Source organism: Ambystoma mexicanum, chromosome 13, assembly GCF_040938575.1.
Source record: "Ambystoma mexicanum isolate Mex_15411 chromosome 13, UKY_AmexF1_1, whole genome shotgun sequence".
Classification (NCBI taxonomy): Eukaryota; Metazoa; Chordata; class Amphibia; order Caudata; family Ambystomatidae; genus Ambystoma; species Ambystoma mexicanum.
The window spans coordinates 499,313,012-499,334,973 of record NC_090938.1 but is presented as its reverse complement, the minus strand read 5'-3'; the positions used below and the strand labels follow the sequence as shown (position 1 = coordinate 499,334,973).

At 49.2% G+C, this 21,962-nt stretch overlaps 1 protein-coding gene across 3 annotated transcripts in view; it reads left to right on the top strand.

Moving 5' to 3' along the window:
* The first annotated feature begins 3,805 nt into the window (after nt 1-3,805).
* Nucleotides 3,806-21,962, top strand: part of NSF (N-ethylmaleimide sensitive factor, vesicle fusing ATPase) — a 1,025,749-nt gene continuing 1,007,592 nt past the window's right edge. Inside the window, exons 1-2 of one of the 3 annotated variants that reach the window (XM_069634161.1) lie at nt 4,791-4,937; nt 18,912-19,129. In XM_069634161.1, the coding sequence (XP_069490262.1) occupies nt 4,796-4,937; nt 18,912-19,129 (360 nt within the window). In that variant the 5' untranslated portion in view covers nt 4,791-4,795. Of the gene's footprint in view, nt 3,890-4,790; nt 4,938-18,911; nt 19,130-21,962 lie in introns of those variants that run through there. The other 2 variants (XM_069634162.1, XM_069634163.1) reach the window with 2 other exon arrangements.

Here is a 21,962-nt window from a genome sequence, read left to right as displayed (position 1 = left end):
ACGTGTTTCATACCACAATACAACTCCCCGGCGAGAGCATGGACACGTTTGTAACGTGCCTTAAATCCAAATTCAAGCACTGCTAATGAAGAGGCTGTCAACTCACAAGTCATTGTGGGGTGTGAATCGATGACCTTAAAGAAGAAATTATTACAAGTGCCACACACGTTAGCTGAGATCCTCGTTCTTGCAAGAACAACCTCGGTGCTAGACCTCCAAATACCCACTCTGTGCAAAACCCACATCTCTGCAGTGCCCACCATCGAAGAAGAGGCCATAAACAAAATAACGACACACCAACAAACGACACACAACAGAAAAAGACACAATGATTCTGATGCGGATATGACCTCCGTCATGATGGATTCTGCCCAGCCATTGGCCAAATATGCTGTCTGCAGGGGAGAAGACCATTTTCGTGTGCTTTGCAGAAATCCCAAAGCCTCAAGTTCCAGCCCAATGGACCAAAGCTCACATTGTCACAAGTCACCAACCCGGCAATACCGGGAGGAAAGACCTAGATATCCAGAGAGACGACACCAGAAGGAGACATTACACCGGGCGAAGATCTCTCCATCACCAGACAACCGCCGAAAGGGGAGGAGACAGATTCACAATCTACACACGAACACGACCTCCACAAGCGAGTCAGAATCCCAGTTCAGCATGGAACAAAGGAAAAGAGGATACCTCTATGCCCTAGGCAACCCCACAGCCTCGGCACACAGTCGCACTTTACTACTGTCAATCCAAGGAAGAGACTTTGACTTCCTCATTGACTCAGGAGCAACGATCAACGCGATGCCGGAATGCGAATACCGAAACGAAAACGTACCCAATGCCCCAAGCTGAAGAAAGCGTGTGTGGCAATCTACACGTACGGGGAGAAAGAGCCATTGCCTTGCCTGGGTGCCTTCAAGACATCCTGTCAGCACAAAGACACGCAGGACTGCATACTCATCCATGTCTTGGCCACAGAAGTCAAAAGTGGGTGTGTGCTAAGCTTCAAATCGGCTGTGCAGATGGGGCTCATTCATATACTATATCAGCTAATGGTGGATAAATACATCTCGCCCGCTGCCAAGATAGTGGCCAACTTCCCCAAACTGTTCAAAGGAGTCTGGAAACTAAAAGGATGGAAAATCTAACTACACATTGACCAGACAATCAAACCAATAGCGCAGCACTCCCGAGGCATCCCATTTAACATTCAGCATCTGGTGGAAAAAGAACTACTTGCCCTCATTGAGGTGGACATAATAGAACCTGCTTCAGGGCTGACCCCGTGGGTCTCACCAGTAGAGCCTGTACCAAAAAAAGGACCGAAAGGACAGATAAGACTGTGTGTAGATATGTGGGCACCAAATCAAGCCATACTCAGGGAACAACATCAGTTCCCACGCATCACTGACAGGATGCACCTACTCAACTGAGCCAAAGTCTTTTCCCGTCTAGAATTAAACAAAGGATATTACTAAATAGAACTCTGCAAAGAATCACAATGCATTACCACGTTCACCACCCATCTCGGACTATTCTGCTACAAATGCCTGAACTTCAGGATATCCTCAGCCGTAGAAATATTCCAGGAGAAAATACGCAAAATCATTTGCCATATCCCGCACTGTATAAACTACAGCGACTATATCCTGATATTCAGACAATCCCAGGAAGCCCACAATGCCAGCCTGATGAAAGTCTATGCAGCTGTAAGTGATGCAAACTTGACGCTCAACAGACCTCAATAAAATCACACTGACATTTTTTTGACATATATTTTCAGAAAAAGGAATCCGGCCAGACCCAGACAAGATTAGAGTGCTAACAGAAGCCCTGCACCTGACCAACGCTGCCCAGGTAAGGTCCTTTCTGGGCCTAGCAAGCTACTGCACTTGCTACCTGCCAGACTTTGCCACCACGAGCGCCCCTTTGCGCTCCCTCACGAAAGCAAGACCATCCGTTCGAGTGGGAACCTACACAACAAAGGGCCTCAGAGAAAATCGGGACATCGCTGCAGCCGTCTGCATGTCCTGCTTTCACCCTAATTTGCAAGCTGAGGTGACAGTGGACGCGTGCCCCATAGGGCTAGTGACGATCCGCATCGAGCACTCAGGGAGTGATCATGCACAGAGGCGAATTGTTTCATATGCCAGCAAAAGCCTAACCGAGGCAGAACAAAGGCACTCGCAGGCCGAGAAGGAAGCCCTTGCAGTCGTCTGGGCATGCAAACAATTCCTCTTGTTCCTATTCGGGAAGCCCTTCAACATCATCATGGACCACCAGGCTCTTGTCACCATCTACGGGAAGCTAACTGCCCAGATGCCACCAAGAATAGCAAAATGGGGACTCTGCTTGCAAGAATACAAACATGTCATTGTGCACAAGCCGGGCAAAGACAAAAATCCAGCAGACTTCCTCTCCCGCCATCCGCTCGCCGGCATCCAACTGCCAAGCAACCGCACTGAGTGGTACATCAACTACATCGTCCACCAAGCTGTGATGCAGGCCATCGCAATAGTGGAACTTTAGAAGTGCACAGTGGAAGACGCAACCCTGGCCTTTAGAACCTCATGCATCCTGAACAGAAGGTGTAACTTTGCTGAATCGTCAATACGAGACAACCTGTCACTGGACGGACCACTGTTCAAGTCCCTCACAAGATACAAGGAGGAATTATCCCTATTGCCATCATCGCTGATACTCAAAGGAGACCAAATAGTGCTGCCAGCGTCCCTCCACCAGAGAGCAGTAGACATTGCACACAAAACCCACAGGGGCATAGTGTCAACGAAACGCATGCTCCAGAAAGAAATGTGGTTCACCGGCATGGACAAGATGATTGAGACGACACTGAAATCCTGCCACATATGCCTCAGTCTACAACCCGCAGCATTCCCGAAGCCACTGCACATGACAACCCCGCCCCCCTAGAGGGAATATGGGAAGAAGTTGCGATTGACTTTTACAGCCACTGATATCGGGAGAATATGTGCTAGTGGCACTGGATGAACACTCTAGATATCCTGAAGTGGAGATAGTGTCCTCCACAGCCGCCACCGTGGAAATCCAAGCCCTAGACCAGATATTCTCTGCGTACGGGGTCCCCAAGGTGATCAAATCGGATAATGGGCCCCTGTTCACTGGCAAGGAATTTCACAACTTCGCCAACTACATAGGATTCCACCACCGGAAGGTCACGCCTCTGTGGCCACAGGCAAATGGAGCCGTCAAACACTTCATGGTGAATGTCAAGAGGGCCATCAGAATCGCTAACATCACCCACATGCCTTCTGAACAATCCCTATACCAACTCCTATGGGACAACGAAACACCCCTCACGACTCCACAGGAGCCTGTCCTGCAGAGCTGATGTTTGGTCGCCCAATAGGATCAAGGACACCCCATGAAGCACAGCATACAGAAGAGAGTCAAAAGGAACAGGAGGTCAGAAGAGATAATCAAGCCAAAGACAGAATGAAAGAGTATGCGGACCGCCGGCACCAAGCTCGAGATGCAGTCTGGAAAATAGGTGACCATGTCCTGGTGCGCTAGAACTCATTTCGCAAACACACACCACCGTTCGATCCTCAGCCCTTAACGATCACCAGCACTAAATGATCTATGATAACTGCTGAGATAGTGGGTTGGACAGTAACAAGGAACAGCTCGTTCTTCAGAAGGACTGACAACAGTGCACCCCTGAAGGATTTGAAGTGGAGTGAGGACGATGCTTGAGCGAAGGAAGTGTCTGCATACTCAGGTAATGAAGACGAGTCGGACACAGGGGAGCATGTTTTCCCAAGAGAACCGCAAACCGAAGATGGACACAACCTTGAGTGAGACCATACTGCACCATTCGCAGGCCAAGAAGGTGGATCGAAGAAATGAGGTAGGACAATGCAATTTTGGGGGGAGATGTAATGTCGTTATCCGTGCTCACCCGATCCACAGAGACATGTGAGTCGCGGTCCCATGACCGCAGTTAACGTAGTTGCGTGAGAGGCGCCAATAAAGCAGTCGGATATTAATCACTAACATATGTGGTTGTATTCATTTGTGTCACGAGGCACGTGTATGGCGTGTGTATGTCTGTGCCCGCTAAGTGAACCCACGATCTAACAGAGTGGAGGAGGCAAACAGAAGATAGCTCAGCAGGTTAGGTCTCACTCCATTCTTTGGCCACAAATTAATGGAACTGCCCTTGTCCTGCCGGCTTCCCCACAACTGCCACTGCAGCAAGGCAGCAGCTAACAGTAAATATAACGACCTGAAGAAACTGATGAGCTGTTCAGTGAAGCGTGGAAGCTGCCGAGTCACATCGAAAAGGGACTAAACAATTCCTGCACAACCGCGCTATTACGTAGAACTGCGGTAAAAACCTTGTTCAATTGAATGAGATAACACTTTAACAGAAAGTTAAAGGAAGCAAACTGTTTTTAGAAAGCTATAATCAAGAAGATCTTCATTTTGATGACAGTAATTGGAAGCTGATGATTCCTGGTTAAAGAGTTGTTTTCATCATTTACTTAAACGTTTTTGGATTCGTTTACTTCCGTTTGATTTTAACGTTTAGCTATTTCTAGCGATAATGCAACCTACAACAATTTAAAGATGGAGGGTTGTTCCCGTGTATCTGACTTGTCTCAATACATGTAACATACATCGTAGCGCCACGCCTTCGTGACGTCGTTTCAGCAACTCCCAGGATACGTACTTGCGTCGCCTATCCAGCGCACGCAAAACGCTTCTGTTGGCAATAACATCGATACGTCCGCCTGACACCAACATGGCTGCCATGTCAATGGCTCCGCCCATAAGCGCAGTCTGGTGTTGCGAATACGCGCAGGAAAGGGTGCGCGCAAACTCGGGTACGCGCTCTGTCAGTGCAGTCCGAGCATCTGTGGCGGACAGGACAGGAGTGGAAGATGGCGGCACGGGTGAGTCAAAAAGCAGGGTTTGTGGGAATGTTAAATTAAAGTAATTCTCCCCTAGTGAATCTGTGCCGGTGAGTCAGACAGGGCAGCAATAAAGCGGCGGGTCAGGACATCCTCTGTTGTTTTTATTGCAGATAAAGGGAAATATCATTATACATACCCTCCTTCTGTCTTTCCGTGGCACGGCATTGGCACTTGTTCTGCCACCTCAGTACCAAATTGGTTTACCTCCTTCTGGCTCATCTCTAACTCTGATATCAGAGTACAGCCACTATGCTGCTGCTCACAAATTGCATGGAATCACCGCATATGCCTCATTGTAACCAGATTCCACTGACATCCTTTAGATGAGGAAGCTGTCAGTGACAACCTCTTCCTTATTGACACGCTCCCACCCCAGCTGATCACGAATCACACTTCTCAAGTCACACGTCTGGCATTAACACACCTTATCCAAACTGCCTGCCACTACAAACACTAAAGGTGATGTACCTGAAAGCGTGTACCCCGTTCATGTCCTACAATTCATGTCAGTTACTCTGACACCCATCAAGGTGGTTTCGGAGGTCACTGATGCTGCTGAAATGTTGCGGCTGCCACGGACAAGCCACGAGGTGATCACTGGCTGTCCTCTGGTGATGTGTTTGCCACCACCAGCCCTTTCGTGACATGACATGGAGGCCCCTTGCAGCCATCTCCTCACGCTAGGTCCATGGAAGCCTTCATGTGTTGTTGCCATTACGCCTACCCTTCCAGGTAAAATGGATGGATGAAGGGGCTGCCATAGACCCACAAATCTCTGGATATTGTATTACTCATTGACACACCTCATTTACACACCTGGCTGATGTATCTGTTATGTTATTTGGCATTTATATAGCACTCTATATATCATTGGTATGACCTCAAAGCGCTTGTGGGTTGAACGCCCTTGGGGACCGTAGTCCAGGTCAGTCAAAGAGTAGGGTAGCATAGGGTGCTTGGGTGCACTCAATATGTGAGCAGCTGATGCGATTGCCTGATGTAGCTGCATCCTAAAATTAGGTGTGGTGGTATTGAGAGATCAGTTGAATGTGTGCAGTCTGGTGGTTGGTCTCAGAGACTGCATTCTGGCGGCATTAGGCTTGTGTAGGACGTGTATGTGTGCAGCTAGGCTGATAATTTTTTTTTTTTTCTTCGTGGGGGTATACCTGCGTTCTAGCAGGATGTTGAGGTGTTCATGGAGTATTGTTTGTATGTGAGCAGCTAGGCCTAAATTGATTGAGGGGTATAGCTGCACTCTATTGTGTGTTGGTGTAGAGTAGAGAGTGAGCATAGTAATAGGAGAGGTGAGTGTCTGGAGTGGATGTTTTATTCTTACGAGCCCACTGTTCCGGATTACATTCTCTCGTTTCGCAGTAGCTGCACTCGGAGGGAGATGGCACAGGAGGCAGCTAGGTCTGTGTAGTAGACTCATGATGCGGATAGTCCGCACTCACATATCTTAGCGCCTGCAGGACGCTAAGGTTGTCATCTATGGTATCTGTTTGCGGATTCTGTCTTGATGGCTTATTAGTCGCTTTCAGTGGTGTCATTGCTCGGTATCTCCTCTAATTTTGTCCGCAGGCTGTAATTACTTTCCAATGTAATATTATTGGAGTTGTGGTTCATGGAGATGCTGGATTTCAGCGGTCCTAGATGGTCTTAATCAGGTTTACGGAAATCTGCCACCAGCAAATCTTAATATGCACAAGCCACTGGCTGCAACTGGGAATAGTGTCTGCCACTGAACTCACCCTATGGTGTGGGTGGGGTGGCATTATCCTGCCCCCATTGAAACTCCTTGACCCTTGGCAGCAGGCTGGGCTCTCCTTGCTTTAATGCGCCCGCTGTGGAGTCTTAGCCCATTGAAGGTGGTGATGACCTTGTCGCCCCTAATCTTTGCTCTCTGTTTTCATACTCCTTTCAACAAAATGCATTACGCTAATCTGTTTTAAATTTGCTGCCTTATGTTTTGATAGATTCTTCAATTTGCTTGCAAGCCGCTGACCATAGACTAGTAATGTCACTGTAAAACGTAAGGGTACTTTTTGGGGGAATAAACAGTTTGGGGTTACTTTCCTTCAGCACCTCTAGATCCAATAGCATAACTACTCTGTGACATGAACTGCAGATTTGCGTTTTGTTTGATGTCTGTCAATTTCAGACTTGTCTCCATGGCTAACGTGCTGGAAACCCAAATCTCAGCAAAATACTTCACTGTGTTGGCCCCCCAGACCTCACTCGATGGCCCACCTTTCATAGCCACCTGACTCGACTGCTAATCTTATTTTATGGCTTCCCAGATGTCAACTTTGAGTTGTCAGCTACTTTATCGATCTAACCTTATTGTTGGTCTTTGAGGGCAGCCACATCTATCATCCCGTGGTTTGTCTCTCATGGCACATCCATACATGACCTGATAGCTAGCCTCTCATGCCACCTCAAAATCTCATTACCTGGTTATCCTCTGAGGACATCCCCACCAAGATTACATAGGTTTTCTGTTGGCTTCCCTAGATAGGAAATTGAAGTTTTATCTCTGACTGAAACCTCCAATCTGATTCTACTCTCTCCTCCGATCTCCCCAGACTGGACCATATTGACAAACTGTGGTGTCATCCACACACTTATTGGTCAATATGTTCCTAATTCTTTCCATTCTTTCATTCTGATGGTTCATAATCTAAAACTGACCGTGTCATAAATTGCGTTCACAGTCTTAAGATCAGTTTATCGCCTCTGACCACATTTTGGGCTTCTTGTTTACCCTCTCTGCACCCTTCTGTTACTTTTCTACTGCTCCCTGACAGCAAGAACTTACCTAAATCTACCCTAGTCTCCAGTTATCTCTCTGCTAATTTAACGCTTTAGCTGTTGTGTACTCAGCCTGACTAGAAAGCTATTACCAGACAGCACTCTGCTCTGGAGGAATCCTGACTCACCCCACCCCCTTTTGTATTGCCCCCTGCTAGAATGTTGAACAGATCCATCATCTACTCCTATTCGAACACCAGAAGCCCCTTGAAAGCTTTTCTTAAATTCTCATGCCCTTCTTTGAACTTACAGGGACTGCATTCTTCCCCACTTTGATGCCAGGCTATCCATTGATATTGGTATGCTAGTGACCACACACTTTTGTATCTAGCTCGTCCTTCTCCAAGCTGTGTGTTTTGGGAAGCGATACCTATGGATTCGAGAAACTGCTCTGCCAGGCGCTCTGGTTCTGCAGTTTTCTTTTGTTGGTTCTTGCCTTCATACATCTCCATGATTGCTCCCAATATTTGGCGGTAGTGCATGCGGAATGTGAAGATGTGCTTGTTTGTAGATTATATTTCTGTATCTTTCCTTTAGCCGAGTGCAGCACTCCCAGTGGACTGTCTTTTTTTAGTTCTGCATGAATTAACTAATGACAATATCTCTTTAAAATTCTGAGGAGGGTACTGGCAGCATGGCGATGCAGCATGGCGATGCAGCATGCTGCCGTTTTAAACCCTAATGTAGCACTGAAAGTGTTCATAAGACACCATTAAATACATTTCTTGATGGGCCAATGCTGCCTTTTTGTTCCAACAGTGCAACCAGGACATCTAGAGGTAGGGCGTTGTCCCCGCCTGTGGCACACAGTGTATGCAGCATTCCATTTGTGTTTCAGGTTCGTTTTTAGATCATTTTGGAAGTCATTTTTTGGGACTTGCAGTAGAAGTTGTGTCTATTGATGAACCGATTTTTGTTGCCAAAAACTCATGCTTTCAGAACCCCTTCCAAAGCATTTTTGAAAAGCGTGCACGTGCCAGCATATAGTATTGTATGTTTGCATAGGGATTTAATGGATCACCGTAGTGCAATTTTTGTGTTGGGTGTCCATCATTATGAACAGTCCGAGTACATTACATTCTTGATAACCCAACCTAATTAGAAGGCTCCAAAATAGACTATCTTTCTCAAATTCGAAACTGCTTTACAAGCTGAGCACCACTTGATCGCAATGGTCAGGCTGAAAACGAGTCACTGTTGTCGCGTGCTGCACCAAGTCATCGGGGAAGTAGCTGGGGTTATTTGTGAAGCCAGGGTCGCTACAATCAAAAAACAATAGGAGCGAGGGGAGAAAGCCACAGAGAGAACCATGCGGTCAGTGGCAAGGGGCTATCAAAATGGCAGAAGTAGCGTTATACAAGACTACTTTACGTTATGCTATCATTGAACCTCTTACCATTAATCTAAGTAACAGAAATTACTGCCATCAACGCTTTCCCATATCCTATCGTATATTGTCCTGCAACAATCTTCCTCTAGAGTTCTGTCTCCCAAATAGTGTGTTTTGGCATAACAAGACAGCAACATAGTCCACATGGTTAAATCAAAATGATAAGATTGGAGAGCACCTGCAAAAATTAAGTTACAAGTACAGTTCAATAAAATGTGATAATTGAAAGAAAAAATGCTGAGCAGAGGTTCTTTTAGAAATGACTAATTAGAGTAATAGCAGTCCAAGAAGTCTTTAAGAATTGTATTTGACAATACAAAAACACATCCGGGTTCTTAACTGAGTTGAAGCATCCCACTGATGGATTAATGGAATGTAATTCTAGTGTGGCGAGAAGGGATTTGTGTACAGTTCTTGTGCATGTGTAGTGAATATCCCTCAGTTGGATCTTGCTAAATACGCCAGGGCGCAATGATCTACTGCTTTGTAGGGTTCTTGTTGGTGCGAATGCTCTTTAGTAGGCTCTTGCTTAATCAGTGGAGCCAAGAGACCGTGACTGCTCCCCAAAGTTACGGGTTAGCTAATGATGACTGAAGCGTTGGGTAAGTGTTGCCAATAAAAGGCTGTGGTTTTTATTGCACATAACATCATTGTAAAAACGTATTTTGTAAAGTATAACAAAATCACACAATAATAAACAAAAATACACTTTTGGGCACGAGGTCCAGGGGCGTGTACCTGGCCTGTGCCGCCCTCTTGTTCTTCCCACAACGTCGTGGGTTACGTTCTTTGCCCTGTATTCCTTTTCTTCTCCCCTTTTTTCTTATTTCCGTGTGGGTGGGATATGGGAAAAGAAAGTCTTTGACTGTGGTGTTCCGTCCGGAGTACCCAGAAAACGGATTCTCTCCTACCTGATGCTGACCTGGGTGCGGCATTTGTTAGTGCCTTTGCACCTTGGTGTGGTTAGTCCCAGGTCTAACCTATATGCTACAAACGGCGGGGATGGGTGGGACCTGGTGCTTTGTGGCCTCTTGTTATTTCGGCTGCGTGAGGCAGCCTGAATTTTGTCCCTCGGTCCCCGTGCCTTCCAGATTATTCTCCTGTGCTTTCTGGCTGCAGGGGTTCCCCCCTATACTGCAGCGCTGGCCAAGATCTGTGCAGAGGCACAGTAAGGGGTTTCCACTTTTTAGGGGTCTTGTGCATGGTGCTACACATGCTCTTCAGTACGTAGTTGCTAGATCTGCATGGGTGTGGTGAGAGGGGGCTCAGCTTTTTGGGCTTCTTGTGCATGTTGCAGTGGCTGCCCTTCAGTAGGTTGTTGCAAGATGGCCTGGGGCAATGCTTGGGGATCCCGTATATTTTTTCTATTTTTTTTTTTTTAGTATTGCTGCAAATGCACTTCCGAAGGATGTTGATAGATTTCAGGAGGTGTGGTGAGGGGTTCCCACTTTTTAGGGTCCTTGTGTATGCTACAGTGCATTCCCTTTTAGAAGGATGTTTCTGGATCAACGGGCGTGTAGTGGGGTGGGGGGTCGAGGGGTATGGTTTTCATGTTGCAGCAAATGCCATAAAGCAGGTCGTTGCTGGATGCATTATGTTGGGTAAATGAGGCTCTGACTTCGTTTTTTTGGCCTGTTGCTGCAAATGTTGCTAGATCTGCAGGGATGTGGTCCATTGGGGTCCTACTTTTTAGGGTCCTTGTGCATGTGGCTGCACATTACCTTCAGAAGGATGTTGGTAGATTGCAGAGGCGAGGTGCACTTTTAGGGGTTCTTGTGCATGTTGCAGCAAATGCCCATCTGTAGGATGTTGCCAGATTCGCATGGTCGTGGTGAGAGAAGGGGCCACATTTTATCCTGCAAGTGCCCTTCGGTAGGGTGTTGTGGGTCGTTGTGAGAGTGGGGTCCCGGTGTGTGTGTAGCAAGTGCCCTTCAGTAGGATGTTGATGTATCCATAGGACGTGGTGAGGTGGGTGGGGGGCTGTATTTTAGGGGTTTTGTGCATATTTTAGCGAATGCATCTCGGAAGGATGCTAACTAGATTCGCTGGCACGTGGCGAGAGAGGGTCCCACATTTTAACTTGTGTGCATTTAGCAACAAATCCCATTAATTCGGATGTTAATGGATCTTAGTGTGCTGGGGGTGGAGTGGGGAGTCCTTTTTCAGCGTTCTTGTGGCAGAAAATGCCCTTCAATCGGATGTTGATGGATCTGCAGGGCTTGGGGGGGCCTTCGCAGACTTGTTACACCGAATTGATGCGTTCTGACTGCGGTAACGTTTTCATTGATGCACCCCCCTGCCCGTGGAATTCTAAGATTGCCCGTCCCTGATGGATCGTTAGAAAGGACGTGGCCAATCTAGGGCTCACTGCCACGCACGCTCTCGTTTACTTCTATGAATCCTTTGGTATAATGTGTTGACGTAATAATGCACCATGATTACCTCCGCTCCATGTCTCCAAATCCATTCTGGATGTTCCGGGCAGCCCCCTCTCGCCGTGCCGCCTGTCACTTGGCGTTTGGGGCAATGCCCATTAAGTGGCGCAGGGCTTCTTTACCGCAGTGTCTCTCGGTTGGTCCGCCAGCTGACTGAATACATTAGAATGCCTTTTCCGAAGCAGGCGATGGCTATGCAATAGAAATGGCACGACACTGTGACGTTAAAAACAGCTCACGAACAACCACGTGACTAGGATAACTAAAGGGATGCGCAGGGAGTCTTTATGTAAGCTAAGCGTTCCAGTCAACGTATTAAGTAGTGGTTTCTTAAACAAAACGTTAGCGGCAGGGGCGTATCTTAGTCAATAATATTGTGTATGTGTGGAGAGAGGTAAGGGGAGCGCCGTAACAGGTTCTGAAATGTTCCAAACGAGCTATGAGCATTTTATTGTGTGCTTTGGATAGCTATATATGACCTGGACGGCTGTGTCTTTGCATACTTAAATGTCTTGTCTTGTATGTGCAGGATGTATCTCAGTTTTAATCTAATCCTTTAGTGTGTTCTAGACAAAATTCTCATTTCTTTTCTCAAACCATCACCGCAAACACCCGACACTCGTATTCTTATAGGATTCGGACATGAAACACTCTATAAAATGTGATATTGTAATTACTTTTTTTTTGTTGTTAATTCTTTCTTTTGTATTGCTCAAATAAGAATATTAGCGAGTTAGAGGATATACATTATTTGAGGATTGGAAACTCCATTTCACACAATGCTGAAGACATACAGCCTCCATTTGTCAGGGAAACTGGTCGTATTTCAGCTCTGGCTGCTTCTTTAGTATAGATTAGGCAACGTACACCTTGGCTCTGTCTTGTTCTCCAATCATCGCCATAAGGCTTGCAGCTAACCTTTCCCTGTCTTATGTTCATTCTCGCCCTTTCTATGATAAAACTCATCATACGTGAGCCCAGGGGTGCTGCTAGGTCTGGAAAAGATCCGGGGCTAAGCTAATGTCCAGGCTGTCAGGACTCGGGGCTAGCTAGTCTTTTGGCTGTAGCTCCTGAGCTTCTATCCGGGGCTACAGCCAAAAGATCCGGGGCTATAGCCCCCTCAGCCCCCCCCTAGCAACGCCCCTGCGTGAGCCTGTTGGTTTCTCAGTTATGGTTCTCACATATTGAACTTTTGTCTTGGTTCGGGCATGTAGCTTGGCTCTGCTGACCTTCTGGGATATTCGGGACCGATGCCGAAACCCAGCGTGTCAAGGTTGGGGCCAATTCCCCCTCGCTTTATTTATTTGTCTACTTTGCCTACTTTGGTACTCGCCTCGAGCAGTATTTGGAGCTGACCTTCGTGGAGGGTGTGACAATAGATTTCCATAATAAACACTGCATCGAAATGAGCTGAACACGAATGATGGTCTGCTCTCATCAGTGACGTGCAGCGTGCCGATAATGGCAATTCAGCCTTTTTTTCTGTGCTAATAAGTCTTAATGAAATAACGGAATGAGGATATGTGGCCTGTTCATGGAGTCGGGGATTGGCTCGTTTTCCCAAATAAGCAACTGATGGGTGTATTCCAGCTCTTCATTTGCTTGAATCTTAAGCCAACCAAACAACTTATTTTTTTTATTTTAAATGCTCAAGCCTCTACACTTGTGGCTCACGAAACGCTGTACAATCAAATTTTGTGAGTTGATCCATTTTATAACCCGATTAAACATACAAGCGATAAACTTCCTTAATATATAAAACACACCCTGAAAGAAAATGTAAAGGAGGCCCGCAAATCCACATTTTGGGGGTAATTCATAGAATTCAGCGCACAAGTGGCGCACGCGGCTGGCGCACAGTGTGCGCGCACATCAATCTGCGCCAGCCACGTGCGCCAAAATCCATTTCCGCGCACAGCGTATTCATGGATTTTAACATCCATTAGCAGCCGTGGCGCAGTGACCCTGCAGCAGCGCCAGTTATGCCCCCAACCCCTCCCCGTGCACCATGTACAGTGCACAAATCCCGTACATGGCGCACAGGCCAGTGGACCAGCATACAGGCCCCCAACCACAAAAATGCCTGTAAAACTCCCCGCGCACCCCTCCGAATACACGTACCCGGCTGCGCGGGGAGAATCACACGCGATTGGCCCTGTGCGAGCGGGGTACGTGTATTTCGGGGGTGTGTGGGAAGTTTCACACGCGATTGGCCCTGTGCGAGCGGGGTACGTGTATTTCGGGGTTCGCAGGAAGTTTCACACGCGATTGGCCCTGTGCGAGCGGGGTACATGTATTTCGGGGGTTCGCGGGAAGTTTCACACGCGATTGGCCCTGTGCGAGCAGGGTACGTGTATTTCAGGGGTGCACGTGAAGTTTCACACGCGATAGGCCCTGTGCGAGCGGGGTACGTGTTTTTTGGGGGTTCGCGGGAAGTTTCACACGCGATTGGCCCTGTGCGAGCAGGGTACGTGTATTTTAGGGGTGCACGTGAAGTTTCATACACGTACCCCGCTCGCACAGGGCCAATCGCGTATTACTGAGGTTCGCAGGAAGTTTCACACGCGATTGGCCCTGTGTGAGCGGGGTACGTGTATTTTGGGGGTTCGCGGGGAGTTTCTCACGCGATTGGCCCTGTGCGAGCGGGGTACGTGTATTTTGGGGGTTCGCGGGGAGTTTCTCACGCGATTGGCCCTGTGCGAGCGGGTGCGCGGGGAGTCCCACAAGTGAATTGGCAGTGTGGGTCCTCCCAGGTGTGCCCTCTACCCACTCCACGGCCCCTGCAGGCAGCCCACACCACAGGGGACTACCCAGCACCCCTGGTCATGTCCTGCACGCAGCCCATCCACCATGGGCATGCCCCCCAGCCAGCCCACATAACTAATGTCCCCCAGCACCCCGCCCCCAGCAGTGAGGGGCACCTGCCAGCAGGCCCTGACTCATGTCCCCCCAACACGTCATCATGATCCACAATCATGGGCCTCATGGCCTCCCAAATCCCACCACACGCCACCCCTGTGCAAAGACCCAACCAAGTATCCCATCCACCCCACATTGAAATGCCCATTACATGATACAACCAAAATGGAAAGAATGTACATCAACACATCTGTCACACACACCCAATGGGTGCTGGTGATTGGGAAAACCTACACGTGACATGCATGAAACCAATGAGAGAATACCACAGATCAAAGTAATAAACCAAAATGTATTGAACACAAAAAGAATGTAATCAAATGAAAACATGAAAAAAATGTTTGAAAAAAAGGAAATGCAGCATGTCCAAAACACAAAAAGAAAAACATGAAGTCTGAATCCAAATAAATCAAAATGAAAATGTGTCCAAAGTGTCAGGCCACCAAATCAAATCCAAAGGAAATGGAAACAGTAAAATCCATTGCTCCATGGTGAGAAAAATAATAGATAAATCCACTGTTCAACTATGTACAAAGAAGTAATCCAGGGTCCATGTGCCCAACGAATGAAATGAAACCTAGCAAAAAAACAACCTAATAAAGAACTATATACACAAAAAGGCAGGGCATAGTCCAAGTGTGAATCTACACATCATCACAGACATGTGCCATGCATCCATGGCGTTTCAAAGTCTCAGACACACACACATGTGCACCATACATGTACATGAGAGCAGCACCCATCCCTCACCCTCCATGTCCAAGAACAGAGACTGGCATGCATTCATGTGTGCATTCCGCATACAGCTCCCCATGTTGCATTGGAACACATGCACCATCCATGTGGTTCACACATTACTGGTCTCACATGCATGACCATGATGTCCCTGCACACACACATCCATACATGGCCTATGTCACACATACAGGCAAGTATCAGACAACCAGCACACTGCAACTGCCCTGTCTCACACAGCAATGCTTGGCCACTTACCGCTCAACTCCAGACGGGTCTGCCTCCGAAGGATCTGGGCGTGGAGCGCTGGGCCTATGCGTTCCAGGACCCTCATCTGGATGTTGCTCATGCTGACCCGGCCCCCCCTCCGCGAAGCACTGGGCCTTGTAGAGGGTCCTGGACCTGAAGTCCTCCCAGCGCTTCCGGATGTGCTTGAAGTCGCGGGTTGCCACCCCCTCCGCGTTGATGCCAACCACTGCGTCCTCCCAAATCCTCTCCCGTCCTTCCTTGTTGGCGTGTGATGTTCCGAAGAGGGCATCCTAATGCCCTAGGACATGCTCCACCAGGACACCAACTTCCTTCTCACTGAAGCTGGTGGCCCTCTGCCTCTCTGCGACCCCCCGAGGCAGGCGTGGGTGGGCAACTGGGACCTGGGGCTGGGCTGTGGAGCGATGGTATCCCAGTCGGGAGTCTTCTGTTCCAGCAGGGGTGGACACAGCAACTGGACCCCTGCAGATGGCTGACGTGCAGGCACCAAATAGCAGGGCACATGGGCAGCAGGCAGGCAGCAGCAGATGGCTGGTGGGAGCGTGCTCGGGGCTCTTGTGGGCAGGAAAATTGCCTTTTGGGCAGGAGCGTGGTCTTCCATGTGTTTTCGCGTGGCCAGCTTGATACTGAGTGATTTGGCACGTGAAAAAAGTGCACGTCAGCGTGAAATCCGAGGAAAGGCCCTTAGCGCGTAAGCGACGTGACACGCACGGGCGTTCCCCACAACACGGGTGCATTGTGAATCAGCACGTGAGAAAACTGCACGTCACCATGCTATTGGAGGAAAGGGCCTTAGCGCGTAAGCCGTAAGTGACGTTGCATGTGTGGGCTGGCTTAAAAGGTACGAGTATCACGCTATTTTCTTGTACGTGCTTTTTGTGCAGAGCGAGCGGGTGTTTCTTGTACTTCTTGTCGGTTCACACGCGATTACTTCACAACGTTTCCAGTTCGTACTCCCTGTTTCCTCAGACTGCGTTCTTCTTTTGGCAGGGGTGTTGCCAACGCGCACACGCGCGTCTTTTTTACGTTCTTTTTCAAGGCAGACGGGGAGTCGCTTACGTATTTTCTAACTGTGGTTGCCCCCGTGTGTCGCGTACCCCAGGCTGCGTGTAACATGCGTACGCTTATTTTTGTGTTTCTGGGTCCCACAGCGTAGTGCGGGTTCATTTTTCCACGCACGTGGTCTACCAGGGGTTGCGTGCACGTGTACTTTTGTTTTTGGGGTGCCTGTGCGTTGCGTGACCATCATCCTCCCCCAGGGGTCACATACAGACTTGCTAGAGCACTAGGGTACGAATTCCATCTAGTATCCTACCCCTTTCACCCCAATTGCCCAGGACAATTGTTTACTGCAACTCCCATACACACACCAACATCAGTGCCAGGGTTGGGAGGCGACCAAGCAGTAAGGGAGGCAAAGGTGGCCGACCTCCAAAAGGTGGGCATAGTGGGCACGGTAGGGGATGTGGCCAGGATTTGCAGGGTGCCCCTAGAGCCCTGTGTGTGGAGGACCAATCGGGGACACCTATGCCGCCCCCCCAATGGTTGTGGGAAACATAGCTGACACCATCCCAGCTCAGCCTTTGTTGGACCGGCCTATTTTGTCACCTGAACCGGCACAGGATGTCTCCCAGGCTGACTTCCAGGTCAGCAAGTCTAATCCACGTGTGGCGGTGAAAGTTGCTGTCACCAGGCCACGTGGATCTGGGGCAGCAATGTCATCTGCTGCCCCAAGTAGCCAGGGTGGGGAGGCTGCAGGGGCAGCTGCAGCTCAATCCACCCCAGCTCCGAGTCTCCCAGCTGGGACAGTGTCGGTCCAGGTCCATCACACCGATGTTGGCCCTGCCGACATCACCCTGCAGCCAATGCCTGCACCAAGACTGTGATCATTGTGCTTTTACAGGCTTCTAGTACCCAGTCCACCTGCGCTTCTGCCCCTACTGACCAGAGCGGCGTAAGCCACTCGGGAACCGCACTACCTTACAAGAAGAAGGGTGCTCTTGCACTACAGGCTGAGACCCCAGACACGGCTACACACTCCGGCACGTCAAGGAAGCCTAGCTTCAATGATGCCGAACTTGATGCACTTGTGGCCTATGTGTCGGCACATAGCCACAAAATGTTGGTGACTGCAGGCTATAAGACTACGACTGCTCAACGTAGGGCCCACTGGCAGACCATCGCGGAGCACATTAGTGCCCTTGGATTTGTGAGGCGCACAGCTGATGATTACTGCAAGCGGTGGAATGACCTGAAACGCAGAGCAAAGAACAAGCTGGCTTCCAATCATGCCTCTACTCTGGTGACTGGCGGTGGGTCTCCACCAGAGGACGACCAACTCACTGAACATGAGTCTGTTGCTGGAACCTTCGTCACAGAGGAACAGATCCAAGGTGTGGGAGACCTACCAGATTATGAGGCATTGTCCGGTGAGTGCCCATGCAAGTGTGTGTAATCCATGTGTATGTTTCTTGGGTGATGTGTAATGATTGAGTGCCAGGTGAGGGTGTGTACTCCTGAGTGGTATGGGTCACCCATGTGCTTCCTCCAAACCATTCACCGGCCTTGGGTATGACAGTATCCCTTCTGACCACAGTAGCCAATTAGCGCCACATTACTGCAGTTGCCCTTGAACTGTCATCTTGCAACAACATTGTTCTGATTTTTCAGTGTTCATTCAGCCTGATTGTTTCAATCCTCCCATTTTTGCAACACATTTTTCTGCCCTAATGCCACATATGTGACATGCTTCTGTCATAGAGTACAACCCACATTGGCCCACATTTATTACTTTGTTATGGGAATGATTTGACCATTCAGGCTGACTGAGTAAGGGCCTACTCACATACATTTCTGGGGCCTGTTTGAATGTGGAGCATGATTGTGTTTCCTGTCATGTTGAAGTGACCAACCGTTGATGTATCCATCTGCCTGCCATCACTGTATTATTGTACAGTGGATGTGTTGCAGTGTGTGGCACATGCGTATTATGTCACACTATTTTGCATTTTTCATCTCGTCATGTCCATCTCACATGGATGGGTGACAGTACTCATTCACTGACATATGGCTGCACTTGTCAAATGTACCATAGCTATGCTACATGCCATCTGTGTGCTGGCATGTGTCATGTATGTGTATTGGACATGCCACTCACAGGCTAATGTGTGATGCCAGTGCTATCCAGCATGCAGCAAATGTGTTGCTTTTCCATCTTGGTGTCCTCAGTGTCTGCTTTTTGCCTCCCCTTCCAACTCATTGACAGTGCATGCATGCCAGGGTTATAGTCATGTGGGACATGTGTAATTCATGTACTGGATCTCTGGCTTGTCAGGCCTATGTGTGTGCTATGGTGCTCATGCCTGTTTCCATTTGTTGTCTTTCATGTTTTTGCAGGTGATGACGCACTTGATGCTGTAGAGGTGGAGGAGATGGTGCAGACCCAGGAGGAATCTCAGCCAAGACCGGGCACCAGTGGAGGACGTGGTGTGGTGGTAGTTGAAAACCCAATCCTCCTGCAGACCATACTGTCCAGGGGTGTCTCTGGGTGCACCTCCCCAGACCTCTATGATTCAGGTGCTGAATTGGATGATGAGACTTATGTGCTGTCGCAGGTGAGTGTTTCTGTCAGGGATGCTGTTCTGTCCAACCCACCTGCACCAGGGGTAGACTCCTCTATGGGGATGTCAGTGTTGGTAACTCCGCCTTTGGCGGTTACGGATGCAGGGTCACACTCCACAACATCTGATCCTGTTCCTGGGCCAGCAGATCAGAGGGGGGGAGGCAGTCCTGCAGCCTCAGGCAGTGCCAGCACAGCAAGGTGCAGATTGCCTTGCCCCAAATAGGTGTGGTGCCTGCCGACGCGGTGGCCGTGTGCCACCAGGCAATACTGTATGAGAAAACTCCATGTACGGTATAGCAGCACAACAGGGAGCATCGGTTGAAATGATGGCTCATGCAATGGAGAGGGTGGCCACTTCCATTTTCCCCCCTGAAAGGCAGATGGTGCTCCAACAGCAGGCAACAGAGTCCATTTGCCAATCACACAGGGAGGACATGTTGGCGTCCAACAGGGACCAAAGGGCGGCACTGGAGACTCTGCGCGAAGCCATATCTGTATAGACCCAGGGCCAAAGGGAAGCCCTGAGGTTAGAACTCCATTTCCTCAGGGAGAATCTGGTTGAACTTGAGGCTTCCCGAAATTTTAAGGCAGAACAGCAGCTGGAGCAGCTCACACGTTCGCTCTCAGATGAGCTGCAGGCAATCCGTGAGGTGCTGCATGGAGATCTCCGTACTATCATCCTCCAGAACCAGACCTTCCACACCCGCATGCTTGCTGCCATGGAGGACCATACCAAGGCTTTGCGTGGGCTGCCTCCCATAGCACCGCCACCTCCTGATGTAGCAGCAGAGGGTGAAGAGAGTGACGGCAGTTCTCCCACATTGGCGTAGCCGTGCAGGCCATGAGCCCATGGGTGTATTTTTTTTTTTCCTGGCAACATCCACGCAGGTGGGTGTTGGTGTGCACCCTGTCCTCGAACCTCCTGGGTGCCCCCCCCCCGGCCCACACATGGCCATTTAAAAAAAAAAAAAAAAATTTACACAGTGTGTGGCTCCCGTGGGCATCCACTGTGTATTCCAGCTGGGCACATGCAGGCTTGCCCTGTGTTTGGGTTGGATGCTTGGGTTCCTGACCTACACACCCCTCCTGCTTCCCCTTTCCATGGGCTTGCGAAGGGTGTGACCAAGTGACAGTGACTTACACAGTGACATTGGGCTCCCATGAGCTGTGTGGGCAGTCTGTGGTCAAAACTGTGTGGACATCCCTAGTGGGGATTGTTGTTGTATTGAACACTGCATGGTGTATTGATATGTGCTTGTGCATCCATGTCTTCCTCCTTATTCACAGGTACCTTCTTCAAGTCTTCACAAGGCCGTCTCCTTTGCAGATGCAGTTCATGTTGTATGCAGTACACTGACACATTTGCCTGACAGCAACCCTCTGCAGTTGGAAGGGGTCGATGTGCTGGCTTATTCAGGTTGTAAGACTTGCACTACTTTGATTTTGTACTGTCATGTTTTGCCACTGTTTCATCCTGTGTTGCTGTATTGTTGGGTAGCTGAGATGGGGAGGGGTTGGGTGACATGCCACTATTTTCATGTTGTATTTTGCAAGGGGGTAGTCATTCATGCAACATAAATGTGTGCCTTTTTGTTTCACAGCATTGGTTGTCTTTCAGTAGGTAGGGATGCATACAATGTAACACTTCCAGGTGACCAATCTCAGGCTGGTATGGTTGTGACAGTTGACTGTCCCTTATGTCATCATCATTGATTGTCAGCTGGTATGTGCCAGGGCTGTGTGCACTCCACAGGGGTGTGATTTTAGGTGAAATAATTAGCCCCCTGCTGCGTACGGGCTGTCTCACCACATGCCCTTTCCCCTCCCATGTGCAGCGGCCGTGCATGTGGTTGGGGATGTGGGGGCACCACCATGTCCACCCGCAGGCCCCGGCGGGTTGCAACGTTGTGCAGGACACATGTTGCCACTATGATCCTGCACACTACTGGGGGCGCATATAGCAGCTGCCCACCAGAGCGGTCAAGGGAGCGAAAGCGTGACTTGAGCACTCCGAATGTGCGCTCCACTATGCCCCGGGTTGCAATATGGGCTGTGTTGTATCTTACCTCGGGTGGTGTGGTGGGTTTCCGAATTGGCGTCATCATGTGGGTGCTCAGAGGGTAGGCACTGTCCCCTGGGGAGGTGATGATGGGTATCATTAGTGGGGTTGTGACATTAGTCAGTATCTGACATGCATGCATGTGCAGAGTTATTTATACTCACCAAGCAGCCATGTATCGCCATGCCGCCCAGCTTCTAGGTCCCGGTTTAGGGTGACATTCTGAAAATGAAACTGTCATGAGTGGACCCTGGATAGTTGGCATATACTGAGGTGATGATTCCCTTGGCATCACATACTACCTGCACGTTGATGGAATGCCAGTGCTTGCGGTTTCTATAGATATGCTCAGTTGCCCTGGGAGGACGCAGAGCCACATGGGTGCAATCAATGGCACCTAGCACTTTGTGGAAGTGTGCCACCCCATAAAAGTCCTGGACGGCAGCCTGCCTTTCTGCAGGTGTTCTGGGCATGTATATGTGCCTGCGGACTGAAGAGTGTGCAGTCATGATGGCCAACACCTGGTGTAGGCAGCGTGACTGCGTGGCCTGTGACACCCCCCACCCCACTATGGCACTTGTCCACTGAAATGAACCAGTGGCCAAGAAGTGCAGTACATTGAGCACCTTTTCCAAGGGGCTCAGTACTTGGGAGCACAGGGTGGGTGATGTGAGGTCATCCTCCCACTCACTCACCAGCTCGAGTTTTATGTGTGGTGGGAACCTGTACCTCCCATACACCTGGTCATCAGACATCCCAAAAAGGC